Source organism: Peromyscus californicus, unplaced genomic scaffold (genome assembly GCF_007827085.1).
Source record: "Peromyscus californicus insignis strain IS unplaced genomic scaffold, ASM782708v3 Scaffold_9__1_contigs__length_137607984, whole genome shotgun sequence".
Taxonomy (NCBI): Eukaryota; Metazoa; Chordata; class Mammalia; order Rodentia; family Cricetidae; genus Peromyscus; species Peromyscus californicus.
In genome coordinates this window covers 46,837,263-46,852,903 of record NW_026294617.1, presented here as the reverse complement: position 1 = coordinate 46,852,903, position 15,641 = coordinate 46,837,263, and the positions used below count along the sequence as shown (strand labels likewise).

Sequence of the window (15,641 nt, the reverse complement as noted above, 5' to 3'; positions counted from 1 at the left end):
CCTGACTTCCCTCAGTGATGGACTGTAAGCTGAAAGATGAAATAACCCCTCCTCCCAAGTTGCTTTTGGTCCTGGTGTTTATCACAGCCAAGAGAGCAAACAAAGACAGTTTTCCTTCAGTGTATCTCGGAACACTTAAATACTCCAATTAGCTAGGTGTAGTGGTGCACAAGTTTGACCCCAACATTCAGAAGGCAGAGGCTGCCTGATCTCCGTGAATTGGAGGCCAGTCTGGTCCACACAGTGAGATTCTGTTTAAATAGATAAAAAAATAAATACTTCAAGAACACGTGTGAAATGCTTGCATCACTTTATTGGAACCACATAATAATTGAATGTTTCAAACTCATTTGATAAGAAATATCATAATAAATAGAACATAAATAAATATAAATAAGGTCATATACTTTCATGAATATAAAATATAACAATAAATACTTTTAAATAAGTGGTGATGAGTGTTTTCAGAAACACTTTACAAAAAGAATAGCTTATCAGTTCTTGCTCTACTGCTGACACATTTGGGAAGGGCATTTTCTCTCCTTGGGAGGATTTTCATGAAAACTTACAATGTGCATAGTAAATACAAGAGATGTGACTGAGGGGACCATGCTGAGGTAGCTGTGCCACCTTTGATAGGGCTGCGAGAATGTGACAGGAGCTTCAGTTCAACCAGGCCAAGACTTCCTGGTTCTCAACCCACCTCTTACTAAAATTTCAGTGGTTCATACTTTTGTAGAAAGGGCACTAAGGGGGAGGGACTTGAGCTTTTCAGGAGGCATTCAGATAGCTCATCACTCTGTTGATAGTCACAGCACGGATGCTGAAAGCATGAAGAAGGATGCAGAGCTTAATTTTCACTTTGTAAGGATCTGCTTCTTCCAGGGAAGGTTTCTGGGGGGGAATCTCACCATTGAGATTCAGAGCCTAAAAAGAAATGACAAGCATAACATCTATACAATTTCAAAATGAAAACATTTGTCTGCAAAAATGGGTGAAGTCAATTCACAGTCCAGCACTTGCAACCTACTCCCTCATACACTCTTTGACCCATCCCACAGCTACCCCGGGTGCATTGTTCCTGCGGGAACAGAGGGGAGAAATGTTCTTTTGCAAGCACACCTATGCCTTTAATGAAAAGACCCCTAAATGGCTCAGAAGAGTCCTCATTAGGGCCTGTCTTACAGAAGGTAAGAGTCTCTGAGCTGACATCTGCCGCTGTAGCTAGTTAATTTGTATAGGTTATGTTAAGACGCCCAGTCCTTTGACAAGAGGGAGCTGAGGTGGTCTATTGATTAGAACTCTCTATCAGTAACAGACCTGTTTGTGATAGAGACGCTATTTGTGTTAGATAAAAAAAACCCAGCAGCATGTTTCCCATTCATTCCTTTGGATTTGGTAGAACACTATGCCACTGAGCTACATTCCCAGCCCCCTTTTGATTTGGTGACATAGAATAAGAACTTAGGTTTATATGAAGCTTGATAGTCTTGCTTGCTCCTCACAAAATCCCAAGGGAGAGGTAGAGTGTGTAAAGTCATCCCATTTTACAAACAGGCAAACAGGAATTAACTCAGTCAGCACAGTTGTCTAGATCCTGGTAGACCTTTCTAGTTCCCAAATCATCTTACTTCTGGTCTTGCATATGCAGTATCAATCACAGTTCTCTGTATGGGAGATTGGTTGACACCTGTACAAATGTCGCTGTCTTTCAAACAAGTAATCTGGCAATGTATAATGTACTGGCTAGTTTATGTTAACTTGACACACGCTAAGGTCATTTTGGAAGAGGAGAACATCAATTGGGAAAAAACACCTCCACCAGATTGGCCTGTGGGCAAACCTGTGGTTATTTTCTTGATTGATGATTGATGTGGGAGGGCCCAGCTCACCCCAGGCTGGTGGTCCTCAGTGCTATAAGAAGGCAAGCTGAGCAAGCCGGTACCCAGTGTTCCTTTACAGCCTCAGCATTGGTTCCTGCCTTGATTTCCCTGGATGATGAACTCACTACAAGCTATAAGATAAAATAAATAAACCCTTTCCTCTCCAACTTGCTTTTGGTCATGATGCTTTATCAAAGAGTAGAAACCATGACCAAGACAGTATATAAGAAATGAAAAAGAAATCAGCTGATTTTCAGACAGTGACTTCTGAACATATCTTCATCCCATGCCCTGGTTACCATGGCACTCGCCTCTCTAATGTGCATATTTCTGTGTTTTGTGCTACCATCATACAGCAGGCTCCCACAAAGGAGTAACACTGTGGATTTCCCTAGATGATAGACAACTTTTCATTTTATTCACATTTTGGTTCAATATTATAACTGGGCACCAGCCCCTCTTGTTTTTCCTAATAATATTTGGATATATGTGCAGCCCTTTGAGTGTCCATTCTGTATTTTTTAAAAAAGAACATGTGTACATGTGTATGTTTGTGTGTTATATGCACATACATTCATGTGCACACACAACAGATATATGATCTGTGCCTACAACATACAGAAGCCAGAGAAGGGGGTCCTATGTTACTCTCTATCTTATTCCTTTGAGGCAGGGTCTCTCCCTGAACCTGGAGTTTTCATGGCTAGGCTTGCAGCAAGAACACCTCAGTGATCCTCCTGTGTCCACTCTTTGAGGTGATAGCCTGGTTCAAGACCACATCTGGTTTGTTGCCTATTTGCCCCTGGTCAAACTCAGGTCCTCATGCTTGCACATCTAGTGCTCTTAGTCACTAGACTGTCTCTGCATCCTAATCTTGGATCCTTAAGAGAAGAAATTATTTAAAGCCTCTTGCAGGCTGTATGATCTCAGACGAGCGTCAGTGTCCTCCTTTGTACAGACCTTATTTGCTTGTCGTGGGGATGGTGTGAGAAAAACGATTTGCAAAGAGCCCGGTGCATAGCACAAGGTCAACAGGTAGAAGGCTGCTTGTGTTTGCCCTTACTGTAGAGGGTTCCCTCAAGGCTGTCTTAGCAGAGGTAACCTTGCAAGGCTTTTCAAGGGGGGGTGGGGGTCTCTTTAGATCACGCCTGCAAAAGCTAATTTTATTGTATCTTGTCAAGGACCTATCTTCACCATGAAAGAGAGCCAGCACTGATAGGGGGATGCCTTACCTGCATCAGCTCATCAATGGCTGCCAGCATGTTCTCATCCAGAATGACCTGCTTCTGATTTTGATCCAAAAGCTCTGCATTGATGGCCTTGAACTCTGTCCCGTACATCTTCAAGTCCTCATAGATGCTACTAAGGCACAGGGTCTAGGTGAAGGGACAAAATGGGAAAGAAACCATTGAAATGAGAAATGCATTTCCTCAAACGCATCCTGCTGCTGCATTTGAGGGAAGTGGTGTGTCTTACCATCATCAAAGAAGTCTTTTCGGGGGGCAGGCAGCTCCCTCTCTAGAGGAAAGAATAAGCCGGCATTAATATGATGAATCAGTCATGGGGAAGGAAACTTTGGTTTGCTTACTTACTGTTATGGAAGAAGTCTCTCCAGAAGCCAGACAACTCTCGTTCTAGAGGAAAAAAATAAACCAAGGATATTAATTCTTAGTATAAATCTCTCTGATATTTTATCTCAGACTAACTTTCCGTTGCAGTAAGAAGCATCATGAAATTCACCATCATAACGACTTCTGTGTGCCTGTGTATAGGAATTCATGTGTGCACGAGTGTGTGCAGGTGGAAGCCAGAGGACCACCTTTGGCATCTTTCCCAGTCACCTCTCCACCTTATTTTTTCTGATACAGGGTCTCTCACTGAACCACAACTCACTGACTCAGCTAGACTAGCTGGCCCATGAGTCCCGGGCATCCTCCTGTCTACCTACTCTGGCACTGAGGCTACATGTGAAGCCATCACACCCAGCTTTTCCGTGGTGCTGGGGATTTGAACTCAGATCCTCATGCTTGTATAGTAAGCTCTTTACAGCAGCTTCACCAGCCTCATTTTTTTTTTTCTTTTAAAGACAAGCTTTCACTATGTAGCCCTGGCTGGCCTGGAACTCACTATATAGACCAGACTGGCCTCTAACTTAACAGAGATTAGCTGCTTCTACCCATCAAGTGCTGGAGTTAAAGGTATATACCACCACACCCATCTCATAGTTATTGAGCATATCCTTCAGCTTATTGAAGTATTCATATTGTTATGACTTTTTTTCCCCAAAAATCTTGATAGCTACATGTAAGTGTTTGGAGACAGCTTAGGTTTGGTGCACAATTCTGATTTGTGTTGTGTGATTTCTGGGGGGAAGACCTCTGTACCTTGGCTAGTTCCAGTGGTAAACAGGCCTTCAGTGTGCTGGTTTTCTCTCCGGTGATGTCTTCATAATCAATGTCTTCAGGAGTGCAGGGATAATGTCTCAAAGTTTGTCTGGCCTGTAAAAACCACAGAGAGAAGCTGAGGTGTTACTCTCTACAGGATAGCTGAGGCTGGCACCCCAGGGTATGAGCTGGACCAGAGCTGGTCACCCTAAGCCTTCAATTCTTTGACCTGTAGAAAATTCAGACTCTTCATAAGATGAGAGGAAACAGGCCACCTACACTCTCCCTCCCCTTCCCTCCCCTCCCCTCCCCTCCCTCCCCCTTTGCCTAGGCTGTTTGTCAGCAGGATATTTTTAACACCAAGGGAACTCTGCAGCAGCCTGTGTTAACCAGCATCAGCACCACACTGTGATGCTTGCTTCCGGTGAGTCCTGTTGTTTTCCTTTTGCCAAGCAGCTGTGCTGCATGAATATATAACTTCTAAAGGGGACCTGTTAAAGTCCAAGCTTGATGGCTGTAACAAACTCTCAAGCCTTAAAGACTAGTTGAGCTTTAATTTACAGCGCACAGGGACTGTCTCATACCCCCGGTGTGCTGGAAAACATCGATGAACAGAATTACACAACGTATTAAGAAGTCAACAGCTTTCTGACTGAAGGTTGAGATCATTTCCCCCCTCAACTATGGTACTAGGGATGTGACAAAGAAGGGCCGTGATGTGCTCTACTGGGTTCCAAGTTCAACCAGGTAGCAATAGTAACCCAAACTAAGACAGGACTGAATTCTGCAATGTCTTGATCTGCAGCACAGTTGTTTGGGAGTAGGAGAGTGGGTTTTTTCACGGAGCATCTAGTTAACTTTGAACTCCTCCAATGCCTCCATCTCAAACCTCACCTTAGGAAAAAAAGTCACTCATCTCTGCAGGCGTTCCTTCCGGGGCCATTTTTCCTTAAATTTCATGTGTACAAGTATTCTGCCTGCGTGTATATCTGTGTACCACCATGTGGCCACAGTGCTCGTGGAGACCAGAAAAATGACACATTTCCTAGGCCTAGAGTTACAGATGGTTGTGAGCCACCATGGTAGGTAATGCTGGGTATCGAACTCAGGTCCTCTGGAAGAGCAGCCAGCACCCTTAACCACTGAGCCATCTCTTCCGCCTGGGAGCTCCCAGTTAATTAAGATTATTTGAGTGTTGAGGGACAATTGGAAGCACATTATGAAAGATTTGAAGGAATTCTCCAAAAAGGTCTTGTGGAATGGAACATATCTTGGGATATTCCTAAGGTAATAAGCTAGAAGGTCCTTAAGAAAGATTAAAAAACACAGCAGAAAGAAGGCAGGAGTCTCCCTCCCTCCATCTCTTCCTCCCTCTCTCCCTTCCTCTCTCCTTCTCTCCCTCCCTTTGCCTCTCCTCCTCTGTTCCTATGTGCTTGTAAGTGAATGCCCTGTTGGGGTTGGAACACGGATCCTCATTCATAATTAAGTAAGAACTCTACCACGGAGTCACAGCCCTAGCAGCTCCAGGACATCTGGAACACATTATCGCCTGCTTTAGCTTTGTAGCAAAAGTGAGAGAAAACTGTGGCAATGTTACAGCAGAAAAGAATATTTTTGCATTCAAATATGAAACCCGAGAAAAACAAATGGAGCTAGAAATCAAACTGGATCACACTTGCCCCAGAAAAGTGAAGGCTGGACACGACCCCTTCCTGAGACGTGTCCATCCAACAAAGAACTGCGTCCCTGTATTGGACATTGGCGAGCAGAGGGAGAGACGATCTAATTCATCTTTACAGCTTGTGAAGCACAGAGATCGCACCTAGTGACTGTCTCCCTGTTCAACCTCCAGTGAAGCAAAACCTGGGAGCTCCTGACACAATGCCATACCCGCAGGCAGGCTGGGAGGGGCACAGTGAGTAGTCACTTTCCTCTGTGTAGACACAGCCCGAACTGATGCCGTTATAATTTATTACCATCCTTTCTTTCTCTGGAGACACAGTTTCCTCTAGATAACATCTGCGAGGTTGGTAACGTTTCCTCAACGGCTCCTACCAGCTACCCATGTACTGCGGGTTCCCAGCAGACACCAGATGGCTTAGAAGTCCTTTCAACAGAGGAACTTTGAAGCCAGAAGGACACAAGAAACTCACCTTCTCCAGCATGTGCTTGGTGGTCTTCAGCAGGTTTCTGGAGTGGTCAAGACACTGGGCAGGTCTGGAGACTGGTGTGGCCCTGGCCAAACTGAGGTGGATTAGGAGGACAAGGATGGCCCAAAAGAGGAGGCCTGAAAGGGAAATGGAGGAGGGGGGCGTAAGTCGATCTTGTCAGTCTGGTTTGGCCTGCCTCTCTCTTCAGCCATTCTGGCCATCTTAGCCATTCATGACCTCCCTCCATCCATGTTTCAGCCCTTTCCTCGGGGCTGACAGATGGAGCAAGTCTCCTCAAATCTTGTTAGAGATCTGTGTTCTCCACTCTCGCTCCAAGGCTGTGCCTTAGTTTTCTTCCGTGAGATGGGCGTAATGGGCCCAGGCTGTTCTATACTGAAGAGACCATGCAGGTGCAGCGGAGATCTAGCAAACCCTCCTTCCAATTGCCGACTGCCCTTTAGTCTCCCTTAGCGGGTCCAGGGCCTCTGTCTGCTCTTTCCCAGGCTGCCTTCCCTGATCCTGTCACCCTGGTCCCCAGCCCTGGGCTACTTACAGCGTGATGGACACATGTTGGGCCGGCTCTGAGCAGGGACAGCTGGACGCTGGAGGTGAGGTGGTTGGAAAACTGACTCTGGGGGACACATTTTTATAATTGTCTAGAGACCCAGCAGGACTTTCCCAGGACGGTGTCTCTTGCTTTCTCTCTCTGTCTCTACAAGAGCTTCTCAAGGACACGTGCGTCGATCGTCCCGAGGGGGAGGGGGTCGGGCGGGGGGGGGGGGCGGATGGCGCTTTCGAATTAACTCTCGGAGTGCCCGTCTGCGAGGTTCCGGGACCGGCCCGCCGACACCGCACTCAGAGCGAAAGCGAAATCGGCCCACGAGTCGCAGCTTTTGTTCTGGGGCAGGCAGGTCTGTCCCTCCCCACTACCCCCCACTAGCCTAGATGCCCTTCCACAGCATGCTGCCCAGCGCCTCTTCCGAAGAAGCAAGTGCCACCCACTTGTCATCTCCGCTGTGGACACTGAGTCTGACTCAATTTGCTTTGCGAATGTGTCCTGCCTTAAACAATAAAAGGGACAAAACCGGTGTGACTCAGTTCTGGCAGTTCTGGTTTAGTGCAATGGCTGGGAGAAAAGGCGGAAAGAGAGCAAGCCCATCGCTCTGCAGGAGCCCAGGAGGCAGCAAACGCTTCTGCAGTCTCTCGGGCTCTGCAAGGAGGCATTTCATGGTTGCCTGTGGGATGGATTCTGAGCTGGTTCAGGAGAGTTAACACAGTAGGGAGGTAGAGGGGGGAGATGGGGACAGTGAGTGCTCCAAGTTGTGATCCGGTGGCGATATATCAGGCCATTGCCGAGGCTGGGAATGACATCCTTAACCTTTCTGGAGTTTCCGAGAGATATCCTTGGATTTGCATGATGGGAAGATCCCTTCAGCAGCAATGTAGGACCTGGATGCCAAGGGTCCAACTCAGATCCAAGGGAGTAGATGGTAGGATAGGACCACACCATGGCCCCATTCAAGATGGAGAACAAAGATGAGCAGAAGAGATTCTCTGAGGGGCAAGCGGCTAAAGCTTGATAACACCCGAGGCTGAATGGGAGCTGTCCCAGTTCCTACAGCAGGGGTGTGAGAGTTTGGAGCTGGCAATGACAAGTTGTGTTTTGGAGGTTTGGGGTAGGAGGTTCCCTTGGGACTTCACTCATTTCTACCCCAAGTCATTCTCACTGGGTGTGCAGAGAGGAAGGCCCTCTTAGTCACCGACTTGGAGCCAGCCATGTGTCTGGCTGCTCCCAGACCCCTACAGCGGGAGCTGTGAGAGTCCACCTCCTGTAGAGGCAACCGTCTCAGTAAGCAGCCATTGGGAGTGCAGCAGGGCAGGGTGGGTGCTTCTTCTCTCGGGTCCACTGAAACCAGAGGAGGTCAACATGAGCTGTCATGTCGTGAGTACTCAGCAGCGTGGGCCTGCTGCAAAGGGGTAACAAGGCCAGTAAGAACAAAGCTATAGCAGCTCTGATCTGTAAGGTCCCTGCGGCTGTGAACTGGGGACAAGAGACAATCAATGGTCAGAAAAAAAGATGGTGTCGTAACAGTTTATGTGAAGCTGTACTTGTGTCTAGAAGGTTCAGATTAAGTAAATGACACTTAACATTGGAATGAGTCAAGTTCATCACAACAGAGCTGTTCCTTTCCTAGAAGGCACACTTCTTATGACAGAGTAATTCCTGCTACTCAGACCAGCCCAGAGCCTCTGTTCAGTGTGGTGGGTCCTTGGCCACCAGAAAGAGTTCCTGACCCGTGCTTTTTAAATACAACTTTCAAAAAACTCTTGTAGAATTCATACATGCATACAATGTATTTTGATCATATTCATCCCCCACACCTTCCCTTATCTCCCGGATCCACTCCCTACCTTCCACTCTTTTCTAGTTATCATGTCCTAACTTATTTTTAAAAAATAACTCACTGCATTCAATGTTTGAAAACACAAGTGTGTGGCCATTCATGGACACATTGTCAACTAAGCAGAGGCCATGCCCTTTAAAAACAAAAACAAAACAAAACAAAACACCTGAATCTCCCTCCTGAAGAAGTCATCAACTCAGCTAGGGGTTGGGAATTCTAAGTCCCTGCCTGGTCTTTGTTGGAATGTTGACCAGGGTGACCCTGTAAAGGCCTTGTGCAGGCAACCACAGCTTCCACGAGTTCCTATGCGCAGGAGTCCTATGGTGTCCAGAAGACACTGTTCATCTAAAGTTTTCCCTAACATTTGCCCTTCACAATTTTCTACTCTCTCTTCCTCAATGATCCCTAAGGTTTGTGGTGAAGGCTGTGATCCAATATCCCATTCGTGGGTGAGCACTCCACGGGTGCTTATTATCTGCATACTTTGGTCAAACTTTTTCTGGTGTTTTTATTTTCTTCTGTAATATTACTTTCATATATATGTGTATATATGTATATGTATACATATTGCCCATTAGTGATAATCCATAGTATTTAGCACTGTATAGGAGATGTAGGCCAATGCTGTAAGGGAAGAAAGACAAATGGAAGATTTTAATGCTGGAAATGAGAAGACAAGACTATCATTTTAACATAATTTGGTATAAGCTGAGCTGGCGGTACAGGCCTGTAATTCCAGCCACTTGTGAGGCTGAGACACAAAGTTCAAGACCTGCCTGGCTACAGAGAGGCAGGTCACCCCGAATAATTAAATGGGAGCTTGTCTCAAAACTAGAACCTTTTTTTTTAAAGAGGGCTGGCACTGTATCTCAGTGGAAGAGCGTTTGCTTAGTACAGGCGACTGTGTGCAGTGCTGAGGACTGCCGTCCGTTCTTGAGTAAGTCACCATTTTTAACTGTTCAGAGGATTCTTTGTGATAGCCATCGTTTCTGTTTTGAGTCAGTTTATTAAGTTCATAGCAAGCAAGAATAAAAGAATAAATAGTAAGTGGCAGGAGAGACAGGAAGGAGATAGGAATACAATGTCAACTCAGGAATTTATAACATCCGGCAGAGATGGCTGGAGTTGCCTGATTGAGAGAGGGGCTGAAATCAAGGCCTTACAAACAGGCAGTAGAAATTGATCGGGGAAGTTGAGGCACTCAGCCGGAGTCCCAGGTTTCACTTTTTCTGTGAATATATAGCTTGATTAAATCAGTCTTGGAAAGTTCTTAGCTATTAATTAACTCTTCAAATAACGCCTGTTGTTTTCAACTTGATCTCATTTTAGGTTTCGATCTAGAACATCCTAGGATTCCAATCAGGCATATAACTAACCAACCTTTTGAAATGTTCTGAATGTTTTATGATGAGTTTTGGAATTTCCTCCTCCTTTCCAGGAACTGGGGTCTGGGTGTTTCTGTCCTCATATTTCCTCCCAGTTCAGTCTTCTAAGTCACAAATACTCCTTCACTTATGTTTCAACAATTGTCAAATTCATTTATTGAAGGGTAATTTCAGCTACTGTCTTTTTTTTTGGTATTAGAATTTCTACTTGGTTTTGAAAATTACATAGATTTCAGTTCCTTGTCATCCATTTTCTTTAGAAAATGTAGACAGTTATATTCTGAATCTGACCATTCCAATGTCTGGATTACTTGTGTATGACCCTGATATACATTTCTTCCCTTGACCCTGTCTCTCCATGGCTGGTAACTTTTTACTGGATAGTGATGGTAGACATGAAAAACTGTGGGTGGCCGGTGGTGTTAGCAGTCACACTAAGAACAGAAGCCCTTGAATCCATCAGGGATCAACCTGCCTGGAGTCTTCCTCTCTAAAAGCTACTCTTTATGTCTAGAGTGCTCCATGAGTTCCTACTGAAGGCAGGCGGTGCTGCCCAAGGTAGCTGGGGGGGGGGGGGGGGGGGGGGCGCTCTGAACTCAGTGCCTGTCAGCTTGTCTCCACAGGGCCGTGATTACCTTTTCTCAGGTTCTTAGCCACCCTCTTCTGTCTGTCTAATGCTTGCCCTGCTCTGTTACCACTGGGAAAACACAGGATCAAAGAGCAGCTCTTTCTTTCTAGGGGAATCTCCTCTTTACACTCTTCCTTCAGGATCCTGCTGTCTCACAACCTGATTAACTTGGTGACTTGAATTTCAACTTTTTGTCTTCACTGAGCACCTGACTGACTCTCTTTCCTGCTCACAGCCATTTTCTGCTCAGCTTCTCAGTTTTCCACTCACACCCCATTGTGCCTACGAATCGGCAAATACCTTGGGAGAGTGCCAACACACTGGGTTTTTCCAGTGAGTTTTCCATTTCTCAAGGATCTTAGCTTTTGAAGGTCCTGGCTACATAGACAGCTCATCAGTGCATTTGGAATAGAAGAAAAAAAGAAAAAGAAATTGATTCTTCTAGTTGTTCTTGTGGAAGAATAGTTCCCCTACAAGCTGACTGGGGGAGATGGGTAGGGATAGACCCCAGGGCTTTGTAAGCCCTCTACCACTGAGACACTCTCCCTAACCCATGCACATAGAAGTAACTTTGAACGTGGAGTATGCTCAAAGTTCCAAAGTTAAAGCTTCAAATGCCTACGTTCTTTAAAAAAAAAAATTACTATTCCTAATATTCTCAGTACTAGACAGGCTCTGATAGATTGAGATAATAATAACATAAGCCAATATTGTTGTTATTATCCCTGAGATTATTAATTTTGATAGTCTTGCCTGATTGGATTAAGAAAGGCTAGTCTACCTCTGAGTATGTGTGTAGTGATGCTTCAGAGACAATTGGGTCAGGGGAGTTCTGGCTTAATCAATGGATTGATCCCTTGCTGCATGAATACTATGAGGGCATTATTGGGAGGTGGTAAATGCAGAAATCTGACCCAGCCAGAGGAAGTAGAGCATTGTCGGTGGGGGTTGGGAGGGGGTGGAATATTCTTGGGGTTAGGTCTTATCTGGCTCTTGTTTCTGTCTTTTTCTTATTTCTTGTCTGTCAATCACATGCGCCTGTCACTGTGACATTGTGCCTTACACTGGTCCCAGAAACACAGTGTCCCTGACCATGGACTGAACATTCCGCAACCAGCCAAAGGGAATACCTCTCCCCTTAAATCCTGTCTGTCAGACATTTTGGTCACAGTTTTACAAAAATAATGATCCAATTCTCATTTTGACAAGAAGAAACTGAGGCACGGGGAGTATTAGCTGGTGTGAGGGAGTGAGCAGCAGTGCTAAGATTTGAACCCATGTGGTGAAACCTTCCATTTTTACACCTGAAGTTCTGTATGCAGCTAGGTACACGGACATTCATTGTATAGCGTTTGGATTTGCCAGGGAACCCAAGTCTAAGGTTGTGTTTTACCATGTGTCCCTGTGTTGCTCCTGAAAATATGTGTGAAAGTGAAACCTAGTGAGGCTGGAGAGGGGGCTCAGTGGTTAAAAGCTAGCGATGCTCTCGAGGACCTGAGTTCGGGTCCCAACACTTGAACTGAGAAAGGGCAGCTCACAACTGCCTGTAACTCCATCCTCAGGGGATCAAGGCTATCTTCTGGCCTCTGAGGGCACCTTCACCCATGTGCACACATCCTTACACAAATGTATCTAGACACATAATTCAAAATAGAAATTTAGTGGAGCGGGGGAAATCTTAGGGGCTTTACTCCTAGACAAAGAACTACAGGCAGCTAAGGAGAGCTGAGACTGGGAAAATTAGTCTTCCCCAGGGATGAGCCCTTTAATTCACAACCCAGTACCAACTAGTCATCCCTGAAGTCCTACACATACAAACAACACTACATGGACTCAGCAGGCTGTGTTTATATGTTTATGCATATGTATGTAACAGTAGCAACTAAGGAAAAAGAGGCTGTGAATCTGAGAGTGGGTGAGGGGGGATGGGCCATGGGAAGGTTCGGAGGGAGGAAAGGGAAGGACAAACCAATTATATATATTTTAAAAAATAAAGAAAATTTAAAAAGAAAATGAGAGTTATGGTTGCGTAGCTCAGGGCAAAGTCTGTCTGGTGCTTTCTGGACCAAGCTGTGTTTCTTCCTGCGGTATGGATGACGTGCCTCTCTCTAGGTGAGTCTCTAATCTGTCTCACTGTGTAGTTGACCCTCTTTGCCCGGAAGACAGTCTGAACCTGCAGTCTATTCTTGCACACCTCTGTTTACTCTGGGAGCCACTGCTTGGGAAATTCACCGGGGACTGATGACATTGGTTTCAGAGAAAGGAGAAGGGAAGCGGAACAGGAAAACGCTGGGCCAGTGTGTGCTTCAGAGGGAAGAGGCATTAGCTTTCCGTCCTCAGCACTTCTTCCTTTAGTGGCAGAACAAAGCTTTGTATCTAGTTGATTTCCAGAGCAGAAGCTGCAGGAGGAGACTTTTCTGACACCCCATAATCTCATTTTCTCTGTTGTTTTTACAGCGTGAAATACCCCCAGTGTTTCTCTCCTGAGTAACATTTATCTCATGTCAAAGAACTCCAAAGATCTTAGAACACATTCTGCATATGTCCCCCGCTAATAGTATCCTTTATGTGACAGGTGTGGAATGGCTTTGAGTGATTTCTCTCTAGAAACTAGATAGTCATATTCCCACATGACCCAAATATATAGCCCTATAAAGAGATTAAGCAAATGCATTCTTGTAATGCAATAGAAAATGATCTATTTTGTATTTAAATAGGACTAAACTAATTTCCTACGATGGTTTCAGGGCAGCCATCTGACAAATGGATCCTACAAATCCTCAAAAATGGATTCTACAAATTCTATGAAAAGCCATTATTGTCTGAACCAAAAATTGGGAACATACCAAGCAAAACAAACAAATAACAAACAAAAAAATCACCAAATTGTACACAAAGCCTCACGAAGACTTTCAAATTAATAGGAATGTTTTTTCTTGACCAAACTGCCTAGGGACTTTTTTCTATTTTTAAAAGCCTCATAACTCCAGTCTCTTTGGGAAGTTAGGGCAGATGGATGTCTCTGGGGCTGCATTGTGGGGTTAAACTATGAGACTGTTTGCACTGATTCCATGCCTTTCTGAAAAAGCATGTTTTCTAAATTGGATCTGGAGCTATTTTCCTTTAAAAAAAGCAACAATTATTGCCTTCATAAGAATAAAGAAAACTATGCCATTGTTAAGATAATACATCGAATGAAGAAAATGTCTTTTAGAAGACTCGGTTTACTCCAGTAGGAGCCAATACGATGCAAGATTTTTTAATGCCCAGGTCTTTCATGTAAATAAAATTGTTGAGTCTTTAGTTGGTGAGCAGAGCTGTTCTCAGGGAAGCTTGGGACTTTTTCCACTTGTGTTTAGGGGATTTTTTCACCCAAAAATTATTCTAGCTGAGCGTGATTGAAGGAGGAGTGGGTGGCATTACTGCTTGCTGGTGACAGTTGCTTGATGTTTGTTGAGTCCAGGTTGTTGGCAGGGACTGTCACAGACAATTTCCCGATGTCATTGCTGACACTGTTTCACAGCCCAGGAAACTAAGCTTTCGGGGCTATCCATAATCTCTCGAGGGAGCATGAGAGGTGGGATTTGAACCCAGCACACCACTGCTGCTCTCTTAAAATATAGTGTGTTGAGACGAATGTCTGAAGACAGGAGAATATGCAAATGTAGCCTTTTTGGCAAATGTTTTTGGAGTACCTAATTAAAAGTCTTTAAAAACAGCTTAAAAAAATAAAAGCAAAAACCAAATAACTATTTTTAAGGCCCTAGTTAACAGCATTAGTCAGAAATTTGGACAGTGACTATATACAGGAATATCATTGTCATCATCCCAAGACACATAAACACATAATGGAGGGAAATAGGGTGACTGTTTTTCCTCTAATAACACAAAATACTTCTGCATCCAGATATAATACATTTTTGGCCACTTTTCTCATTGATTTAGTTAATAATATCCGTTATGTCTCATTGTTTGTGTGTGGTTGGTGTAGTTGTTTATCTGTTGCTACCCTGCACTACTACATACATCCCTGGACACAAGAACATGGTTCAGTTTATTTTCCTCTGTATTCCCAACAGATGTGACAGCACTTGGAACAATTTAGTTCAATAGTCTTGTCTTTGTTTTTCATCCTAGAGTTGGGCAGCATTTCATTTGTGAAATGGAAGTGTTCTGACTGAACTGAGCAGAGGAAGTTGGTTTTGTGGACAGAAGGGGCCTGAGGAGACTAATGTGGTGGGCTAACCTTGTAATCCCAGCATTTGGGAGGCTGAGACAGGAGATCCCAGGTTGAGGTAGCCTGGGCTACATCACGAGACTTGCCCCACATAAAATAATACAAAGCAGAACAATTCAGGGATGACGAAAGTAGAAGCCTCCCTGTCCAGAGAAAGAAAAGAAAACAGAATGATTAATTGCTGTGCAAAGTCAGAGAAACAAGACAGTAGAAAATCTAGCTGACTGGTTAGCAAGAGTAAGACAGATGGAGGTTCGTTACTGAGCCAGTTCAGGCTGATGGCGCCTCTGCCGTGCACCCTCCTTAGCAGTTCCTATGATAGCGCCTCTGCCCTGCACCCTCCTTAGCAGTTCCTATGATAGCGCCTCTGCCCTGCACCTTCCTTAGCAGTTCCTATGATAGCGCCTCTGCAGTGAACCCTCCTTAGCATTTCCTATGATAGCGCCTCTGCCGTGCACCCTCCTTAGCAGTTCCTATGATAGCGCCTCTGCCGTGCACCCTCCTTAGCAGTTCCTAACTTGGAGACGGTTGGAAGAGCAGTCATGCACACTGCAGGAGAGTGGCTTTTT

General features: G+C 44.9%; 1 protein-coding gene across 1 annotated transcript; it reads right to left on the bottom strand.

Annotated features, from left to right (window-relative positions):
- Nucleotides 1-326: 326 nt before the first annotated feature.
- Nucleotides 327-7,462, bottom strand: Il12a (interleukin 12A). The gene is made up of 7 exons (XM_052731157.1): nucleotides 6,971-7,462; nucleotides 6,421-6,554; nucleotides 4,268-4,381; nucleotides 3,476-3,517; nucleotides 3,360-3,401; nucleotides 3,116-3,259; nucleotides 327-927 (listed from the first exon to the last, which is right to left on the bottom strand). Exons 1-7 carry the CDS (start codon nucleotides 7,059-7,061, stop codon nucleotides 772-774), a joined length of 723 nt encoding a protein of 240 aa, XP_052587117.1. The 5' UTR covers nucleotides 7,062-7,462; the 3' UTR covers nucleotides 327-771.
- Nucleotides 7,463-15,641: the final 8,179 nt, after the last annotated feature.

Bases quoted from the DNA above. Each gene is read 5' to 3' on its own strand.
- Il12a (XM_052731157.1), bottom strand. From the start codon at position 7,061: ATGTGTCCCCCAGAGTCAGTTTTCCAACCACCTCACCTCCAGCGTCCA. The intron at 6,555-6,970 runs GTAAGTAGCCCA...TTTCCCTTTCAG, and splicing joins CAACATGTGTCCATCACGCT to GCCTCCTCTTTTGGGCCATC. The intron at 3,402-3,475 runs GTAAGTAAGCAA...TCTTTCCTCTAG, and splicing joins GAGAGACTTCTTCCATAACA to AGAGGGAGCTGCCTGCCCCC.